Genomic DNA, 19875 nt, shown 5'->3' on the forward strand with positions numbered 1-19875 from the left:
GATAGGAAACTGAGGCACAGGGAGGTTAGGCAACTTGCCCAAGGTCACAGTTAGTAAGAGGTTGAGGCAGGCCTGGTTTCAGGGTCTAGATGCTCAGTTGCCTTTCGGTAAGTCCATTCTTAGCTTGCTAAAGGCTGGATTTGTTTGGGGAGTCGGGAGTCTCAGGTTGATCCTAAATTATTAAATTCCCCAACAGCTAGAGCCATTATTTCCTTAGGGGTTGCAAGATTCCATTTGAATTCTATCATTCCTTCTTTATCTATTAGCAGAAATGGTTTTATAAACAACTTTCACCCCATTAACTATTCCTTTACTTTGAAATTCAGTCTGCACAGAAAAGGCAGGATAAATCCTTGATTCCTTCCCTTTATCAGTTTTTGGAATAATCACTATTGGGCAGGTTTTAGCTTCTAGATCTTTCCATTGGAGAGTGTTAGATATATTTTTTTAAAGAGAAAAATAGTCGTGAGTTTGTTGATATTGTGATTCCACTTATATGAAATACCTAAAATATGCAAATTCATAGACAGAATGCAGATTACAATTTGTGTGGAGGAGGGTACATTGTTTCTTTTTGGGGTGATGAAAAACTTTTGGTAATGGTTAGTGGTAATAGTAACTCAATATTGTCAATGTAATTAATATCATTAAATTGTATACATAAAAATGTTAAAAAAAAAAAAAAAAAAGAATCCCGTTATAGAAACCAGATGTTCTGTCTTTTTGGCCCTGGCCACACTGTTAATCTTCAGTCTGTGATTTGAGCGAGGGCAGCAAAAGTGCAGCACCGGCAGGACTGGGCGCATGGCAGGCTCTTCCCGCACAGTTTCCAGGCTAGTCCGTGGTGCAGAAACCGGAAAGAAGGCTCCGCGGGAAACGTGCCCCGCAGTCCTGATGGCCCGGCTCCATTCCCCCACGCAAGAGCCCTCTAAGGCCCGCCTCTTTACCCCCACGCCGCGAGGTGACGCAGGGAGTTCTCAGTCCTGCCCCCTCTGGCGATAACGACCAATGGGCGGTCTGGGGCCTGTCACGTGGGCGAGGCTCGTCCGGCGAGGCGTCCCGGTTGGCCTGCGGCCTGATGCGGCGCATGACGTCGACTCCGTCGCGCCGCGCCGCCCCCGAGGTGTTCCGTTCTCTCCGGGCGCCTGAAGGAGACTCGAGAGCACCGTGGCTTTTCCGCTTGGGTCTTCGGGAGTAGCCGTCGTCGCTGTCACTGCCCGCGCTCCATGAGGAAGATGCTTGCCGCCGTCTCCCGCGTGTTGTCGGGTGCCGCCCAGAAGCCGGTGAGGCGACCTGAGCGAGCGGCGCGCGCGGGACGGGGTGGGGCACGAGCGGGCCCGGGAGGGACCGGGGGAGGCGCGAGAGCCGAGGAGCTCTGGGGGGCCGGGTTGAGGACGCGGGGAGCCTCGGTCCTCTGTTTTGCTTCCACGTTGTGCGTTCCGTTTGGCCCTGGGAGGAGCCGGCGTGGACCGTTCTTATTCTCCGCCCTTGCGGTAAGCTGCTCCGACCCGGGGGAGGGTGAGGTTAGCAGCGTCCGTGTGCAGGGCAACCATGGCTTTGACCCACTGGGCCCAGCTCCGTGCTGGGCAAGTAGGTGTGCTTTGCCTTACTGCCGACAAGAAAGGGGGTCACGGTCTTCCTCTGGGGAGCTTCCTAAAGTCTCCAATCGACCGCTTTCTGCCCGCTCCTTTTAATCTTCCTAACTTCGGCTGTGTAGTGCGGAGCATTCCATGGAGAGCATGGGTTCCGGAGACGGAATAGCCCGGTGACCTTGGGCAAAGTTTTTTAACATCCCTGTGCCCAGTTTTCTCATCTCTACAACCGAGAGAAAGAGTATCTGCCTCGGCGGGTTGTTGCGAGGAGTAAACGAGTTGCATGTACGTAAACCTTTCCGAATAGTGCCTGATGCGTAGTAGGTGCCATTTGTGTTAAATATTGTTCTCATTTATTGACTGCCCACTTTGGTATACGTTTGTTGAGCACCTTTGCGAGGCTCTGTGGAGGGTTCATTTACTTCAGACAGAGCCAGGTTCCCAAGAAACAAACTTCGTCCCATCCCCTGAAGTTGCCCGCAAAGTTGAGCCTTTCTTGGCAATCAAGTCAAGAGCAATGAAACAGAACCCAGAGGAGGCCACGCTCCCTCTTGCGCGCACGCGCGCACACACTTAAGGTAAAAGTATTGGTTGAAGAAAACCGCAGTGACGTTTGGGAGAGTAGGGATTAGGTTTAGCACTATTTGTGGCCCCAGCTTCTGGATGTCCCTGACACCTAAGCTTCAGGCATTTTGACCTCTAAGCACAGTGGGGTAGTGTTGCAGCCAAGTTTTGACTTGTAAATCTGGATTGTGTAACTCCGGCTGGACTTTGATGCAACTTTGCTTTGTGTGGGCAGAGATTGTCAAAAGATAGGAATCCCATTGACTAAATAACTGCAAAACACAATGAAGAATCAGTTACTAGCATTTAAATTTTAACTGGATGTACTTGATGTAGAAGTACATTCCACGCTATTTTTTTTTTTTTTTTTTTTGCATATACAGGATATATCCAAAATCTATTGAGCTTAATATATGCTAGGCATTAGGCTGGGTTCTTCACATGCTTTATCTCATTTAATCCCAACAAAATCGGTTCTCAGTTGGATGTAACAGAAACATGTTTTCAACATTATATAAGGCCCTTGGTTACATGAGGAAGGTAGCCGAAGGTGGGGGGTTTGCTTATAGCCTTGTGATGGATAACAAATAGAAGTGAAAATGAGTAAGAGTTTTGTTATTGAAGGTTCAGATTTTATCAGTTTAAAGGAAAAAAATTCAAAGATACTACTTAAATGAAACTTAGAAGGTTTCAAGAAGTCGAATTGGGATGTGAAATTAATAGGAAACTTTAAATTTCACACCCTTCTACCAGAGTGTCTGCTTTGAGGTGTCATCCCAAAGGATTGATATAGGGCTTTACCATTAGTTGGCTCAGAAACATCCTTAAATCTTTATTGTTAGGTATCCATGTAGGTGTATTATTTCCTCTGAAAGTCACATTTATTGGTTCTTGTATTAGTTTGTTAATAGTAGAAAGAAAATTGAAGTCCAGAGATGGAGTCGCCTTAGAAAGTGCCCAGGTGTCTTCCCATTTGGTGTTGTAAATTCAAGATAATTGGGAGTTTTTCATTTGACGGCACTAATCTTTGGCTAATTAATTAGGAACCATTCCTGAAGCTTACAAAGATAGTGAAAACTAAGTTTCACCTTTATCCTTTTTAAAGGTAGAGTAATAAATTAACATGTCAACTCTTTATATTTTGTGATTCTTCATACTTACAGATATCTTTTTTAAATATAAATAACAAAAAATAGATCAAAGTTTTTACTTTTTATATTATGCATTGAAAAAGACTTTTTTTTTGCATAGTATTTTAAAATCCTGATGATAAAGAACAAGTAGTGGTTCAAGCAAATTAGGTAAACTTACATCATCAGAACTATAGTAGCACCATCTGTCACTCAGTGAAGGGAGGGAGGAAGGGTAAAGGGTTAGGTAGTTATTTTGACAGCTGTAACTTCTGTCTAAAGTTATTCCTCCTATCTTACCTCTGAGGACTCTGCAGATTTTTCCTTTTCTTTTTTTTCTTTTTTTTCTCCCCCTCTTAAAACTGGGGAGGCACAGAGATTTGTCTCAGGCCTGCATATTGCCATTTTCTCATCACATTGTGTTTGGTTTGAAATTGTAGTTTGAAATAGTTTGTATAGTGACTGCAGAGACTCAAAAAGATGTTGAAGAGTTGACTTTGAAATGTTTTCGTTCTCCCTAACTACTGCTGCTCTATGGAGCTGCTAGTGAAGTAAGGTGTTAAAAGCATTTATTTATTTAGCTACTTAAAAAATTTCTTTTACTTACCTTTTAGCAACCATTTGACTTTCAATTCACTTATTTCTTTCAAAATGGTTGCAAAGTACTACTTTGTTTTTAAGTAGTTCTATATTTTAAATCTGAAGGACTATATTAAAGAACCTTTATAGAATTAATCTACAGGAAAATGAAAAAATGTGTGTGTGGTTTTACAAATTACCTGTCTTCCATGAACAGAGTGATGACATTTAAAATCAGAGCCTAATTCCTTTAATTATCCAAAATACTTTTGGTTGTGTTTTCAAGTCTTCCAGTAATGTGTTTGCATGAAATACAAGTTGCACTTCATCTTTACCTCAATAAAACTTGGGCCTCTTCAAAAATCATATAATGCAGCCCAAATCAAACAGAAATGAGTTTTGGGTTACAATGTCTGTTAACTGGGTAAAACAAGAGTGGTCTATAACTTCATTCAGCCAGAAATTCTTATTGAGAGCAAAGACCATTATAGTGGAAATGAATTCCCATGGATAGCATTTTCTTCCTCTTTTGCTTAACATTTTCTTATGGGGATTAGAGACAGGGAAGAAGTTATCCTTCCTTACTTTGAGCCACCCCTCTTTTGGCTAGTTTGCATGTTTGTTTTATGCCTGTATATATGGCAGCAATTATACTAAGACACTGAAAGATACTTTGAAGCAGAGTAACTCTAAATTATGTGTCAGTGGGCTGAAGCCTTGTTTTATAGTGCTGCCTTCCCACAACAAAGCAAAGCAGCTAATCAGTGTTTCCATAAACTGTAATAATCGATGAGAGTGTCCCCAGAGTGCTCACCGCACTTCTGGCTCTTACATCTAGTGTGTTTTTTTGCTCATTCATTGTCATTATGTTTCAGTTGTTCTTACACAGCCTATTCAGTGTTTGTTTTATAATCAACATAGGCCTATACTTTTTTTTTTAACCTGTACTTAACGCTAGAAAGATCGTTGTTAGCTGAAAAACCTGGAGACTTGTCTTCCATGAACTTGAAAAGTTTCTTGTTCCACAGCATACCACGTTCCCAGTGGTTCTGGATTTGAGACTTTGGTTTGCAAAAAAGTCTTTAAAATTAAGCCAAAATAGCAGATGTTGGTCTCCTCAAGAAAGAAACCACCAGTGTCTGTCTAAGCATAAGAAATAAAAACAGGTTTAAGGAATTTATCTTGTAACTCATTATGTGACTTCAAGTTAAGTGTAGTAATTAGCATCTTATAGAACCTAAGTAGAAATAGTAATGTAATTTATTATGGTGTTCATTTATTATTATTTGAGAGCATTTGTGGTTAGGAGAGTAGCATTCTCCCACTCTTCTCTCCCTCTCTTTGCCTCCCTTCACCCAACCAGCAAAAACCTTCAGAAGCTGGATGTTAGCTCCCCCATATAGAAAGCTGAGAATCTCTAAAATTAAAGCAGATTAAAATTAAAGTTACTTTGAGTTCTTAACTTGTGATTTCATCTTTGAATGAGGATATTTTTCAAAGTTCTTATTTCACAGAAGATTGAACTGCATTTTAAAACTTAACTGTTTGTCTTATTGCTTGTATTTCTGTTATGACCCCTTGTGTTATACATTTTTGTGAGGTCTTATCAGTATCTTTGGTTTTTAAGTAGTAGTTAAAATTTTTAATTTGCACTGATAGAACCTGGAATTTTTGAAATCTTTTTCCTCTTTCATGTCAAAGGCTCCCTGTTTAAGAACTTAAAAGTTTCTATTTTTTATTTTTTTTTCAAAATTTGAATGAGTTATCCATGGACTCTGTCAAAGAGGAATTCCATGTAACAGTTTTTTTTATTGAGATTGTTCACATATCGTACAATTATCCAAAGATCCAAAGTGTACAATCAATAGCCCATGGTACCATCATACAGCTGTGCACTCATCACCACAATTAATTTTTTTTCAATTTTTAGAACATTTTCACTACATGAGACAAAAAAAGGAAACTCAAATCCTCCCATACCCCTAACCACCCCCGCCTCCGTTATTGGCTCATAGTCTTGGTAAAGTGTATTTGTTACTGTTGATGAAAGAATGTTATAATACTACTAACTGTAGTATATAGTTTGCAATAGTTATACTTTTCTCCCTATATGCCCCTCTATTATTAACTTCTAGTTATAGTGTCATACATTTGTTCTAGTTCATGAAAGAGATTTCTAATATTTGTATAGTTAATCACGGACATTGCCCACCACAAGATTCACTGTTTTATACATCCCCATCTTTTAACCTCCAACTTTCCTTCTGGTGACATATGTGACTCCGCGCTTCCCCTTTCCGCCACATTCACGCACCATTCAGCACTGTTATTCTCACAGTGTGCTACCGTTACCTTTGTCCATTTCCAAACATTTAATTTCAACCTAGTTGAACATTTTGCTCATTATAAGCAACCACTCCCCATTCTTGAGCCTTGTTCTGTATCCTGGTAACATATATTTCATGTCTATGAGTTTACATATTATAATCAGTTCATATCAGTGAGACCCTGCAATATTTGTCCTTATGTGTCTGACTTATTTCACTCAGTATAGTGCCCTCAAGGTTTTTTCATCATCCCATTTTTTTAAAGACGGTTTTGTTCACACACCATACATTCTGTCCTAAGTAAACAGTTGATAATTCCCTGTATAGTCACGTATTTATGTATTCATCACCGTCACCACTATCTATATAAGGACATCTCCATTTCTTCCACAAAGCAGGAGGAAGAGTCAAAGAAGGTAGAGAGACAAAAGAGAAAGAAAAAAGAAAGCGAGGAAAAAAAAGCTAGGAAGCAACAAAAGGAAAGATAGCATTAAACTAAAGTAGAATAAAGAGTCAGACAACATCACCAATGCCAAGAGTCCCATACCCCTCCCCTATGTCCCCCTTTTGTATGCATTTAGCTTTGGTATATTGCCTTTGTTACATTAAAGGAAGCATAATGCAATGTTTCTGTTAGTTATAGTCTCAAGTTTGCATTGTTTGTATTTTTCCCCCAAGACCACCCTATTTTTAACACCTTGCAAGGTTGACATTCATTTGTTCTCCCTCATGTAAAAACTTATTTGTACATTTTATCACAATTGTTGAGCACTTGAGGTTTCACTGAGTTATACAGTCCCAGTATTTATCTTTCCTGTTTCCTTATGGTGTCCCACATGGTCCTAACCTTCCTCCTTCAACCATACTCACAGTCATCTTGGTTCAGTGTACTTACATTGCTGTGCTACCATCACCCAAAATTGTGTTCCAAACCTCTCCTGTCTTTTCTTATCTGTCTGTAGTGCTCCCTTTAGTATTTCCTGTAGAGCAGATATATTGTTCACAAACTCTCTCATTGTCTGTTTGTCAGAGAATATTTTAAACTCTCCCTCATATTTGAAGGACGGTTTTGCTGGATATAGAATTCTTGGTTGGCAGTTTTTCTCTTTCAGTATCTTAAATATATCACACCACTTCCTTCTTGCCTCCATGGTTTCTACTGAGAATCTGCACATAGTCTTATCAAGCTTCCTTTGTATGTGATGGATCGCTTTTCTCTTGCTGCTTTCAGGATTCTCTCTCTGTCTTTGACATTTGATAATCTGATTATTAAGTGTCTTGGTGTAGGCCTATTCAGATCAATTCTGTTTGGGGTATGCTGCGCTTCTTGGATCCATAAATATATGCCTTTCATAAGAGATGGGAAATTTTCGTTGACTGTTTCCTCTATTATTGCTTCTGCCCCTTTTCCCTTCTCTTCTCCTTCTGGGACACCCATGACACGTACATTCATGCATTTTGTGTTGTCATTCAGTTCCTGGAGACGTTGCTCATATTTTTCCATTCTTTTCCCTATCTGTTCTTTTGTGTGTAAGATTTCAGGTGTCTTGTTCTCCAGTTCCTGAGTGTTTTCTTCTGCCTCTTGAGATCTGCTGTTGTATATCTTCATTGTGTCTTTCATCTTGTGTTGTGCCTTTCATTTCCATAGATTCTGCCAGTTTTTTCAAACTTTCGATTTCAACCTTATGTATGCCCAGTGTTTTCATTATATGCTTCATCTCTTTTGCCATGTCTTCCCTAAACTTTTCGAATGGATTTAGCATTAGTTGTTTCAATTCCTGTATCTCAGTTGCAGTGTAAGTTTTGTTCCTTTGACTGGACCATAACTTCATTTTTCATAGTGTAGGTTGTAGTTTTCTGTTGTGTAGGCATCTGGTTTCCTTGGTTACCCCAATCAGGTTTTCCCAGACCAGAAGGGTCTCAGGTCTCAGAAGGAAGCAGTATTCAGTATCAGGTTTCCCTGAGGGTGTGTCTTAGAAGATTGGCACACCCTGTGAGGCCTCAGGCTGCTGTGCTTTTCCTTACCTGCCCAGCAGGTGGCACCTGTCAGCCTGTCGCTCCTGACTGGTGTAAGGAGGTGTGGCCTGCTTAATTTCTGCTTTGACTGTTTTCCCCCAGGCTCTGGGGTCTGGCTCTGAATGGAAGGCGGGTAGTAGAGCTGGGTACCACCTCCTTCCTCTTAGGGAAGATAAACCCCCAGGGAGTTATCATCTGCATTTAAATAGGTTCTTTTCTCTCTGGCTCTGCTGTCTCCACCCTTGTCTGGATCAGAGTGCTGCGAATTGAAAATGGCTGAGGCTTTCTCCACTGAGCTGCTCAGGTTGAGAGAGAGAAAAAGGGACAGAAAGCCCCCTTTCAGGGCCAGTCCTCTCCCCCTGCGCCCCCCCAGTTTCACCCGTCAGCCAGAGATAGCACCTGGTCCTCTGGGCTCCCCCTCTCGGGACAGAGAAGTCATCTGTCTCTTTAAGGTCAATTGTCACTGAAAGCCTCTGTCTGCTTGTTGGGGATGTGTAGCTTGTATTGAGCACTGTACATTTGTTAATTAAAACCCCATTTGTAGCTGGACTGAGGTATATTCACTTGTTCAAAGAGTGCTGCTTTCTACTACAGCGAGGTTTTGCAGCTTGGGCTGCCATGGGGGGAGAGGGGCTCCTGGCTCGGGTCTGCAGTTTTTACTTACAGATTTTATGGTGCGATCTCAGGCGTTCCTCCCACTCCAGGTTGGTGTACGATGTGTGGACAGTCACGGTTGTCCCCCAGCAGTTATTCCAGATTATTTGCTAGTTGTTCCTGGTTGTTTATTAGTTGTTCCAGGGGGACTAACTAACTTCCACTCCTCTCTATGCCGCCATCTTCTTCCCCCTCCACAGAATCGTTTTATGGCTCTCCAAAGAAAATAAGGATAAAGGTATCTTACCTCCTCTTTATGCCACCATCTTCTCCCCCCTCCACAGAATTGTTTTATGGCTCTCCAAAGAAAATAAGGATAAAGGTGTCTTGAACCAACCTCAAGTTAGGTAATGTTCACGGTTCTGATATGACTTTTAGCTTCTTTAATTTAACTTGGCTCTTTTCACCCACTACATCAGTGGTGGTTCTTGTTTTTGAGCTTCATTGGAAAAAGTGAAACAAGGGTAGAAAGTATTTAAGTAGCTTTCTTGCAGCCATAATTTTTGTCCTTACCTTCCTGCTCTTTATTATGTAGCACTAATAACATTCTTCATTGTTTCTACCTTAGCATAGGTAAAGAAGGATTTACCTTTTGTCCATTACTGTTACTTTTCCCTGGCTGACTTCATCTCTAGTTTTAAATCCTTTCCAGAAATGTAGTTTCTGTAGTTGTATCTGGAAATTATTTTGCAATACAATAAATATTTCTGACACCTATGAAACAACTTATTACCTGCCCCAAATAATATCTCCATTTCACAATTTTCAAGTGTAATCTTTTATGTCCTACCTTACTCCTCTCGGCTTTGCTTCTTCCCAAATTCTTAAATTTTCTTCACTTAGAATATATGAATGGACTTTCTCTGCCTCTAACTTAACTGAAATAATTTGTTTCTAGAATTTAAACTTTTTTCCTCCAGCAGTCTCATTATCTTTGTTGGCTTTATCAGACAATGATATATTGATAGATGAAGAAATAAGTACACTTGGAGATACGCATATCAGGTAAATCTTAACCCTTCTTACCAAGATCACATCCAGTCTTAGAAGGTGGGTGGTAAGGGAATACACTGTGTGAACACATCAAAAGTACTTTTTGTAGGAATTGATAAATATGCTTCAAGTCTCCATGAAAAGAAATTACTCTGGTTTACATTTCAGTGTGTGAAAACATGTCAGAAGAGTATAATCCAGAATGGGCTATAGCTAAAATAGTACCTCAATACTAATAGGTTACATTTTTGTGGTCTAGCCTGGACCTTCACTATCCCCTAGAATACTTTTGGTGTGAGCAGTAATATTTAATTTAAGGGTGAAAAGGAAACATTTCCCCAGTTTTTTATTATCCAAGCTATGACAGCCACCAAACATCAAGATGGTAACACATTTTTGGAGAACACTTTTCCCTTCGGGGACTCCAGGAGCATCCCACCCTAGGTTGAGGCTGTTCAAATGCTAAAACATCTCTCAGGTCCATAGTTTTAAAGTCAGGGAATGCCAAATGTCTTGTCTTGAACATTTCTCAATAATGTATTTATCACATACTTCGAGTAGTTTCAAATATTTTTTTCTTATAAATCCATTTCATAGAAAAGTGAAATTTATCTGGAATTGGGATGAAATCATAGTTTTATTTGAAGTCTAATTCTGAAAGGGAAACTTTTTAGCTTGCTAGAAAATTGTATCTGATGATGATAAGAATAGCATAGGTAAAGCCCACAGATCATCTAGTCTCTTCAGTTTAGCCATTCATTTAATTACATTCTCAGCCATAATACTTTGAAAACCAAGTGACTTAGTGGATGGGTTTGGTTTTGGTCTCCTTTCTCTTTCTGCTGTTTGCCTTCAGGTGAAGGTACAATGGTACCTCGTGGATTTATTTTGGAAAACAAGGAAGATGCCAACACAAGGAACAGAATGGAAGATAAGCCCATGAATATGTTGCGGCTTATTAAAGTTCCATGACTGCATCCTGATAACTGATTAATAATAACTGACAATGAAAAAAGTACTGATTTATTTATACGTTTTGGTCTTTCAAGGCTAGCAGAGTGCTGGTGGCATCCCGGAACTTTGCAAATGATGCTACATTTGAAATTAAGGTAAGAGGTGTTTTACTTTGCATTAATAATTTTCCCATACTTTGATATATAGTTTTACCTTTGGAATAGAACATTTGATATTTGGGCTTTTTCACCAGTTTCTTAATGTTCCAGAATCTAGGTTCAGAGTTATTTGCAAAAATTAGGATTTATTGTTTTTAGCCATTTGCTTGTGTTTCCTAGGGGAGAGCTAAAGAAGATTAAGCAGTTATTCCAAAGTTTAGAATGTGACTCAGTGAAAAATTTGAATGAGAAAACTCTTAGAATGTTTCTTTGAAAGTTTGTTTTTCAAACTATAGATCAATTGACTTCTAGAGGTTTTCAATGAAAGTCAAATTAAAAAATGGAAAGATTTCCTTGCCACAAAACTCCATCATTTTGCACAGTGAGTTTCATAGATTTAAGGAATCAGAAGCAATATGAAATGTACTCCTTTGTTCTTTTTTGCATTAAACATTATTTGAGATTGAGTTAGATGTTAGAATGGGCTGACAGTGTTGTCAGTGTAATAATGGAAGACAAATTCTTGATTCCATTTCAGAAATGTGACCTTCATCAGTTGGAAGAGGGCCCTCCTATCACAACTGTGCTCACCAGAGAGGATGGGCTCAGATACTACAGGATGATGCAGACTATTCGCCGAATGGAGTTAAAGGCAGATCAGTTGTATAAACAGAAAATTATTCGTGGTTTCTGTCATTTGTGTGATGGTCAGGTGAGTGGTAGTTTTATAATAAAACCATGTCATTTAGATATTTAAGTATGGTGTTTATTTGCTTTTACCCTGCCTTAGGCAGCAGAAGGATTTAAGGCTGATATAGTAGAATAAAAATTAGAATGCTAAAACCTGCTATGAAGCTTAAGCTAAAGAATTTATTCACACATAGCATTGCTGATTTCCTGTACCTGGTAGAATTTTACTATTTAAAACTTTATGGCATGGTGATCATCTGTACTGTATATACAGTTTGGGGAGAAAGGGGTCTTTGTTACTGTTTTTTTGTTTCATTGTTTTAGGCCAAGGGTTACAAATTCAGATGCCTACAGGGCCAAACAGGTAAAGTAAATGAGCAAAGAAGTCCAGTTGTGCAAAAAAAAAAAAAAAAAAAAAAAAAATGAGCATGGTGACTGGGATTAGTGGTTCACTGGATGGGCCTAGTCCACCCAGAGAGGCATCTACCACTCATTTGTAGCCAATTGATGCCATGTGGATATATGGGGTTAATGCTCCCAAGTTTTTATTTCTTCAAAAATGACAGAAGTCTAGATTCTTATGTGAAATTCTCCCACTATTTTAGTGTTGACATCTGATTCAGTTTTTTTTTTTAATCAATCACTAGGCAGGCTAAAGTAAACATTACATTTGTGGGTTGCCTTTTTTTGGCTTCTGGTTTGGGCCTTACTCTTCATTAATGTTTTTGATGAAAAAAAAAAACCACTTTCTATGGCTATTAATGAAGAGTTCTAATAGCCCAAATGTTTCATAATAGTCTGGGAAATCCTTTATCTAGAAATGTGTATCATGGTTATTTACTGTTTCTTCTTTAATGCAGGAAGCTTGCTGTGTGGGCCTCGAGGCTGGAATAAATCCCACAGATCATCTCATTACAGCTTATCGGGCTCATGGCTTTACCTTTACTCGTGGACTTTCAGTCCGAGAAATTCTCACAGAGCTTACAGGTTTGCTATTGATTTACCAAAAGGTGAAATAAATGAATTAAGTTTTCACTTCTCTCCCATTAAGATGCTCAGTGCTATGCATTAATATTAAAACCTTTTTTGTCTGGCCATGATCCTACAGAATAGGTTATGCCTAGGTTCGATGGGCACTTAAGACTGAAAAATGAAGCAGGCCACTCCGTATAGCAAAATAGTACCACTTTATTAGAGAACTTACAGACCAGGAAGCTGGTCCTGGGCAGCTGCAGAAGTTCAGAGCAGCGCTCTGCCCTGCGGGTTGCAGAGGGTGCTATAGGGTGAGAACAAAACAGTCACAGAGCCAAGTCAGGGTTTGCAAGATCATAAAACATATATCTGAAGTTACTGATACATAGCTAAGAGTAGTTTAGTACAGATGGCTAGCATGTTTAGGAATGTGCATGTCTTATCTAGGAATTTATGGCTTCTCTGTTTATGGCCTCATAATTTCTGGGTTAAAAACAAAACTCCCTTTTAGTGCTCTGGTACCTCTTGTTCTTTTGAGTGAATTGACCATTTTTGATGTTATCTGGCCCTTTACATGAATGTTTGAAAAGGTCAGCTAAATCAGGATAGTGTTTATTTCTTTCCTCACTTGAGCATGCCAACAGAAATCGGTTATAGAAAGTAAATTGGGTAAAAGTACATTAAGGTATGTAATTTAAATTCTAGGACTCTTAATATTCCCTTTTTCCTTTTCCCCCTTTAGTCTTAAACTGTTTAAGGTACCAATGCAGCAGCAATCAGAAATGTTTGTAAATTTCAAAAGTCCAGGGTACCATTGCCAGCATCTGAAGGAAACTCAGTGGAGAGAAGGAAGCATCAGGAAAGGTCAAGGTCAGGGAACTAGACTGCTCTTCATTTTAAAAGGACAGGGAGACGGGCAGAACATACGTTTGTACAGAGGGACAGATGCTTGGATCATTGAATCAGCCTCAGAGTTGAGACTTCTGAGTAAATACTTGGGGTGTGGGTTGGTTGGTTGGTTTCGTATATTTGCTTTTTGATGCATATTTTCTGCCATTTCTAGGACGAAGAGGAGGTTGTGCTAAAGGAAAAGGAGGATCAATGCATATGTATGCCAAGAACTTCTATGGGGGCAATGGCATTGTTGGGGCTCAGGTAGTCTTATCTGTTTATGTCCCTAATGAGGATGAGGATTGTCGGGTCTTCCTAGGTTTGGCCCTGGCTCATGTCTTCACAAAAATTGCACACCCCCCAGAGAACTTATCTCTGAAGTATTTAACTTTGGGGCTTGGTTTGCTTTTAAAAACCTGTTACTTCATACTCTACCATTTGATCATGTAATAAGTAAATTTGGGTGATATGAAATTTTTCCTTTTAGTAGTTTATTTTTTATAAGCAGGAGCCCTGAGCAGTCGAGCTATACTTTTACCTTTTCATTTATTTTGAAGTACATTTATCACATGGTTGCATGAGTTTAGTTCTTGCTACTCCCTGACAGTGCTAAGACAGGTGCCAAACTAGAAGAGGCAGGTGATTGTGATCTCAGAGGCCTATTTACAATCCAAAGCCAGCTTCAGAAATTCTTTTTGCTTCCATTATTACAGAATAATCAAGAATTAACAGCATAAAATTTTATCTAGAGCATTCGTTTTGCTTTCTAATAAATTAGAATTCTTTTACCTGTTTAAAAACAAAACAAACCCCCAAATATCCTAGGTTTTATTTTTGGACTGTTTAGGATTAGTAGTTGAATTTTGGAGTACAGAAATGTTATTGCTTGATAGTTGAAATAGAGTATCATGTTTGTTCCTGTTACTTTACTGATGTCTTCACAATATTGGTGACGGGGTAAGCAGAGAGATGGGGTTCAGGTAGGAAGTATTTGTAGTAACAAATTTCTAGCCCAAATTCTGGCCAGGAGTTAAAATTCAGAGCATTAATTTCTCTCCTCACGGATTTCTGTGGTTCTCAATGTTAGGTGCCCCTGGGAGCTGGAATTGCTCTGGCCTGTAAGTATAATGGAAAAGATGAGGTCTGTCTGACTTTATATGGTGATGGTGCTGCTAATCAGGTAAGCATGTAGTTTTATTTCCATATTGTTGAATATTCGTAGTTGATGAGTTTGTAAAGAAGTAGTATATTACTTATTAGTTGAAATAGAAATTTATATGGCAAACTAAAATTTGGTTTTATGGCCAAATTAGAGACTTATAATGTCTTGGCACGTTTTTATGAGAGCTTTATAGAGGTGTATTCCTATGAGGGAGTTCTCCTTTTGTTCTACATCAGGGCTTTTCAAACTCCTGGGGGTAAAGAACTTTTTTTTTTTTAATTTAAAATTTCTAACCAATTGCAAACCAATATTGAAATCAGTACTGTAATATACAGACTGTTCACTTGGGTGCCATGGCAATGTAAACTACTTACAATAATTTTTAAACCCTGATTCTTAACTTTCTGCACTTATCTTGTCCATGTCCCACACTTTGTATAGCACTGTTCTAGATGGTGATTCTGAGACACAGGTTGACTCTAGTTACCCAGAGGGTCAGAATTTATAATAAAACAAAGCTAGAAAGCCACAAATATTTTTTGTATGTTTATCTTTTTTCCATTGTATTCTATACTGTTAGCATGGCCCCATAGAAACAAGTGGTATAAATTTGGTTTGTCACTTCCCTTAGGCTACCTGCTGCTTCACCCGTCTGTCCCCCAAAGACTTACATTCCTTTCCCTCATCACCCAGTGCTTTGTTTAAGAAGATGAGACTTTTCATCCTTTATGAAAGCTTTTTCTACTAGGTAGAACAGCACCTGTTAATGATGATGGAGTCTAGAGAAAAATAGCAAAATGAAAACACTTGAACTTTTTATAAATACTTCTAGGGTCAGATATTTGAATCTTACAATATGGCAGCTTTGTGGAAATTACCTTGCATTTTCATCTGTGAGAATAACCGCTATGGAATGGGAACATCTGTGGAGAGAGCAGCAGCCAGCACTGATTATTACAAGAGAGGCGATTTTATTCCTGGGATAAGGGTAAGGATATTTACAGAGCCAGGGTTGCACCTGCTTAGCTAGACAGCTACACACCCCTTGACAATTTTAGAAAAATTTAAGAATTTCATTTTCTTAGTCCATGGACTGCTCATGTAAAATTACAGTGGTTTTGGTTGGTTTGATTTATGCTCTGCTCATTACATGTTTCTTAACAGGTAGATGGAATGGATATCCTGTGTGTCCGGGAGGCAACAAGGTTTGCAGCTGCCCATTGCAGATCCGGAAAGGTAAGATTTTCTAATGACGTGTCTGTCTTGAGGTTTAAAGAATGCCTCCCACATGCCTTTTCCATGATAGCCCTCAGGGGTAGCTGCTCTTTGAGATTTTTAAGATAGCAGCAGAGATGATGGAAGTGAATTGGGTTCGTTTAAACAAAGCATGGGCTTGGTAGTTCACTTTGGGGAAACATTCTCCCCCATTTGGGTTAAATTTTTTCTTCCAGTCTTCCAGTGCTTCGTCAGCATTTTGTCTATATCTTCATCATGATCTCTTTTGCCTTTTGGTGTGGTTAATTACATCTTTTCTCTGATAAGTCATAAGCCCTTTGAGTGAACAGACTGCGTATCCCCACACTGCCCAGCACAGAGCATTGCTTATGTAATAGACATTTAATATGTTTGTTTCATATAAATTATATATTATGGTTATGTAATCTTTATCTTGCTGTTTTGGTCCTAAAAATCTTTATCTTTCAGTGTGTGGTAGTGGAGAGAGAGGAACAGTGACATTGGCCTAAAAGTGTTTAAATCGGTGTTCCACAGCCCAGAAAATCTGCCCCTGAGGTTGACCTTTCAGTGATAACAACACCGTGTGTGTGGTTGGGTGGGGGGAGGGATCAGGAATGCAAGTAAGATTTAGCTGGCAGTGATGAAAGTGTCAGAAAGGGCAAAGGATGTGAAGTGGGGAGAGAATTGTAGAGAAGTTAAACAAGAAAGGGAGGCGAATGAAACAGAGCAGGACTAAGGAGATGGGTTGCAGTACACTAAGCAGTCTACATCAGCTCTTAATTCCTCAACAGAAAAGAATGTGGCATCTAACCTTAGTGTAAAAGTCAGTAGTTTATAGAATGTGTTTACTTTCCTAACCCTATCAAAGCCTTGTCCTGGAATTTAGGGATGGTCTGGAAACCCCCTTATCACCACCAGTCTGACTAAATGGGCTTCCAAATGGCTGGCATAAAAGAGAAGAGATGCACTTTATATGTTATCTTTACAACTCTGAGTTAGGTACTGTTCTGCCCATTTTGTGGATGAGGAAAGAGAGGCACACAGCTACTATATATTAAAGCCAGGATTAGAACCCAAGCAGTTGGACTCCAGACCCCCACCCCTCCCTTCCTTTTTAACTATACCAAACTACCCAGGGATCCTAGATCCATCTTGTCTTCTGGAAGTGGGCTAGTATAACATGAGCAAGCCACTTGGTGATGCACAGCCAGGCTGGCCCAACTCCCAGCAGTCATGGGCTTTAGGTAGCAGGTCCTTGTTCCCTGCCACCTTCCTGTTACACACTAGCAAGATCTGTGTGAAGCAGGATTGGTTGCCAGCCCACTGACCCTGAAGATGAAGCCATCACCTCTCTCTCTGCCATCACTGCTTTGTAATAGATTCCTCTTGATTAAATCTGATCTATTTTTATAGAATTACATATTTAAGGAAATTAATAGTCAATTCTATCTTCACTTGTGTTTTTTTTAATTTAATGTCAGTAGGCTCTGTAACATGCTAAATGCCTTTTTTGATTCTAAACAAGCTGTGGCAGGTTGTTTTATTAAGTTCCTCAGTCAACCAATAAGCAGTTCTTGAGAGCTCAGCTTGCTTTTATAGAAGATCTAGTGAGGATATATTTGATCCTGCAAAGAGCTGCATTTGAGATTGTGGATTGTTGGTGCACAGCTCTGGTCACCTTAATCTTTTGTCTCTGCTTTAGGGGCCCATACTGATGGAGCTGCAGACTTACCGTTATCATGGACATAGTATGAGTGATCCTGGAGTCAGGTATGCTGATGGGAAAGCCAAGTATGCTTTCCAGAGTGGCTGTGCTTTGAAATCACATTAAAAAGCAAAACATTTAAACATTTGCTTTTGAAGCCAAATACTAGTTGGCGTCATTCATTAAATTAGCTATCTTGACATCTGTCTTAGTCTGAAAAGTGCCTTTAATATAGAAGGCATTCTGAAAATCTGTAATACATAGTGTGTAAATGTTAGCATGAGCAGTACTAAAAAACAACAGCATTATGGAACTTAATTGCAGAGAGAATTTTTTGCATAAAACAATTCTGATGTTAGGGTAGTATATTTGGGGGCACTTGGCATTACCCCAAATTCAAAACTCACGATATACTGCACCTCAAGAGGATCAGACTTTCAAAATGTTCTTTTGGCTGGTATGGAGTGAGGTTTACAGGCATAGTAGGGCATTCAGTATTTTGAAACGTATCAGTTGAAAAAGATGTTACACTAGGAAGATGAGTGTACTTTTCTCAGAAACTATGGCATGTGACAGTTGAAAGAAGTAGATTCAGTTTCAAACCATAACAAACTTGTTTGTAGAATGGTGTTTTAAGGGTAAATTTTGCAGAAAGCAAAGTAAATGGAAAACAGCCTGTTGTATAATTCTCTTTAAAAAATAAAGTAATGCTAAAAGCAATGGTTCTAAGTGATGTATTATAGAACCGAGAATGGGAAAACCTGGTATCCAAAATTTTGCTGGCTACAATTCTCTGGGGACTTCAGGGAGAAAGAAAAAGTATATTTGTTTTCAGCTTGGCATTGTGATGCCTCAAAGGCTATAACTATCACCACTCCACTGCCACTGCCCGCCCCCCTCCCCACCCCCCCATGGACAATATAGGAGCTCAAAAGGGTGGGTCAGTTGCACACACACAAAGAGGCTCCATCCCTTCCTTCCTACCCATATGTCTAATTAAAAAAGAAAAGTGGCTCCTGTTGTCAGAATGCTGGAAAGGCTGGGTGAATTGCCAGTGTACAGTTTTCTATGCAGCGCTTATGAAACATTATGTTGAGTTCTTGTGTTTTGAGCACCAAAATCAATTTCAAGTTGGATTTAATGTGTCCCTTCATTTTTTAACTTTATAGCAACAGGCTGATGCCATATTGTATTTTACAAAGCTGTCTTTACTGTACTGGAAGTGTTCTTAACCTATTTATAACTGTTTCCCATCCCTCCAGTTATCGTACACGAGAAGAAATTCAGGAAGTGAGAAGTAAGAGTGATCCTATTATGCTTCTCAAGGATAGAATGGTGAACAGTGATCTTGCCAGTATTGAAGAATTAAAGGTACAGTCACTCTTGATGGTTTAAAAGTCAGGTTTTAAAGGTTGGCTCTCTTACTCAAAATTATTCTTTATTAGGAAGTTTCTGGTGGGCACTGAACTACCTAAGTAAATGAGAAATTACATATTACCACAGCATATTAGTCATACAGGCAAAGTGTTTGAATTCCACTTTTCTTGCCAGGATATTAAATGTTGACATCTGGACTCCAAACTCTACATGTGTAGTTTTATAACTTAAAATAGCAACATTTTAATACTTTTATTACTCATTATTCATAGAATAGTTATACTAGCAACAGGTTCAGAATTTAACTCTAGTTGGTACCTGAGCAGCTGTTAATTCAAAATCTCTTGAATGGGGATCTGATTTTTAGGAAATTGATGTTGAAGTGAGGAAAGAAATTGAGGATGCAGCCCAGTTTGCTACAGCTGACCCGGAACCACCTTTGGAGGAATTAGGTCATCACATCTACTGCAGCGATCCACCTTTTGAAGTTCGTGGTGCAAATCAGTGGATCAAGTTTAAGTCAATCAGTTAAAGGGAGACTGCAATAAATTTATTATACTTTGAATAGGCCATTCATCATAAACTTTAAGAAACTGTTTGTATTCTCACCTTTAAGGAGGAATAAAATCCATAAAACAAAATCCATACAACATATCTTGTAAACTTTTGTTAAGACTAGTATGTAGATTACATCCAAGGGATAGGAATTGTATGCAGCTTATATGTTGCGTTAAGGACTTATATAAAGGTTTTGGTAAGATTTATAGGAAATACAGCATTTCCCAAAATGGTTCTTAAAATAATTCCAATTGATTTGCTGCCTCAACCCTGCCAGCTTCTGGGGGGGGGGGGGGGAGGAGCTCATTCCCCTGAGG

At 39.3% G+C, this 19875-nt stretch overlaps 1 protein-coding gene across 1 annotated transcript; it reads left to right on the forward strand.

Annotated features, from left to right (window-relative positions):
* The first annotated feature begins 1086 nt into the window (after positions 1–1086).
* PDHA1 (pyruvate dehydrogenase E1 subunit alpha 1) lies at positions 1087–19645 on the forward strand. Its single transcript, XM_037820969.1, has 11 exons — positions 1087–1283; positions 10905–10964; positions 11506–11679; positions 12518–12644; positions 13693–13784; positions 14608–14700; positions 15515–15670; positions 15847–15918; positions 17621–17688; positions 18886–18994; positions 19368–19645. Exons 1-11 carry the CDS (start codon positions 1227–1229, stop codon positions 19530–19532), a joined length of 1173 nt encoding a protein of 390 aa, XP_037676897.1. The 5' UTR covers positions 1087–1226; the 3' UTR covers positions 19533–19645.
* The last annotated feature ends 230 nt before the right edge of the window (positions 19646–19875 follow it).

The sequence above is a fragment of the Choloepus didactylus genome, chromosome X, assembly GCF_015220235.1.
Source record: "Choloepus didactylus isolate mChoDid1 chromosome X, mChoDid1.pri, whole genome shotgun sequence".
NCBI lineage: Eukaryota > Metazoa > Chordata > Mammalia > Pilosa > Megalonychidae > Choloepus > Choloepus didactylus.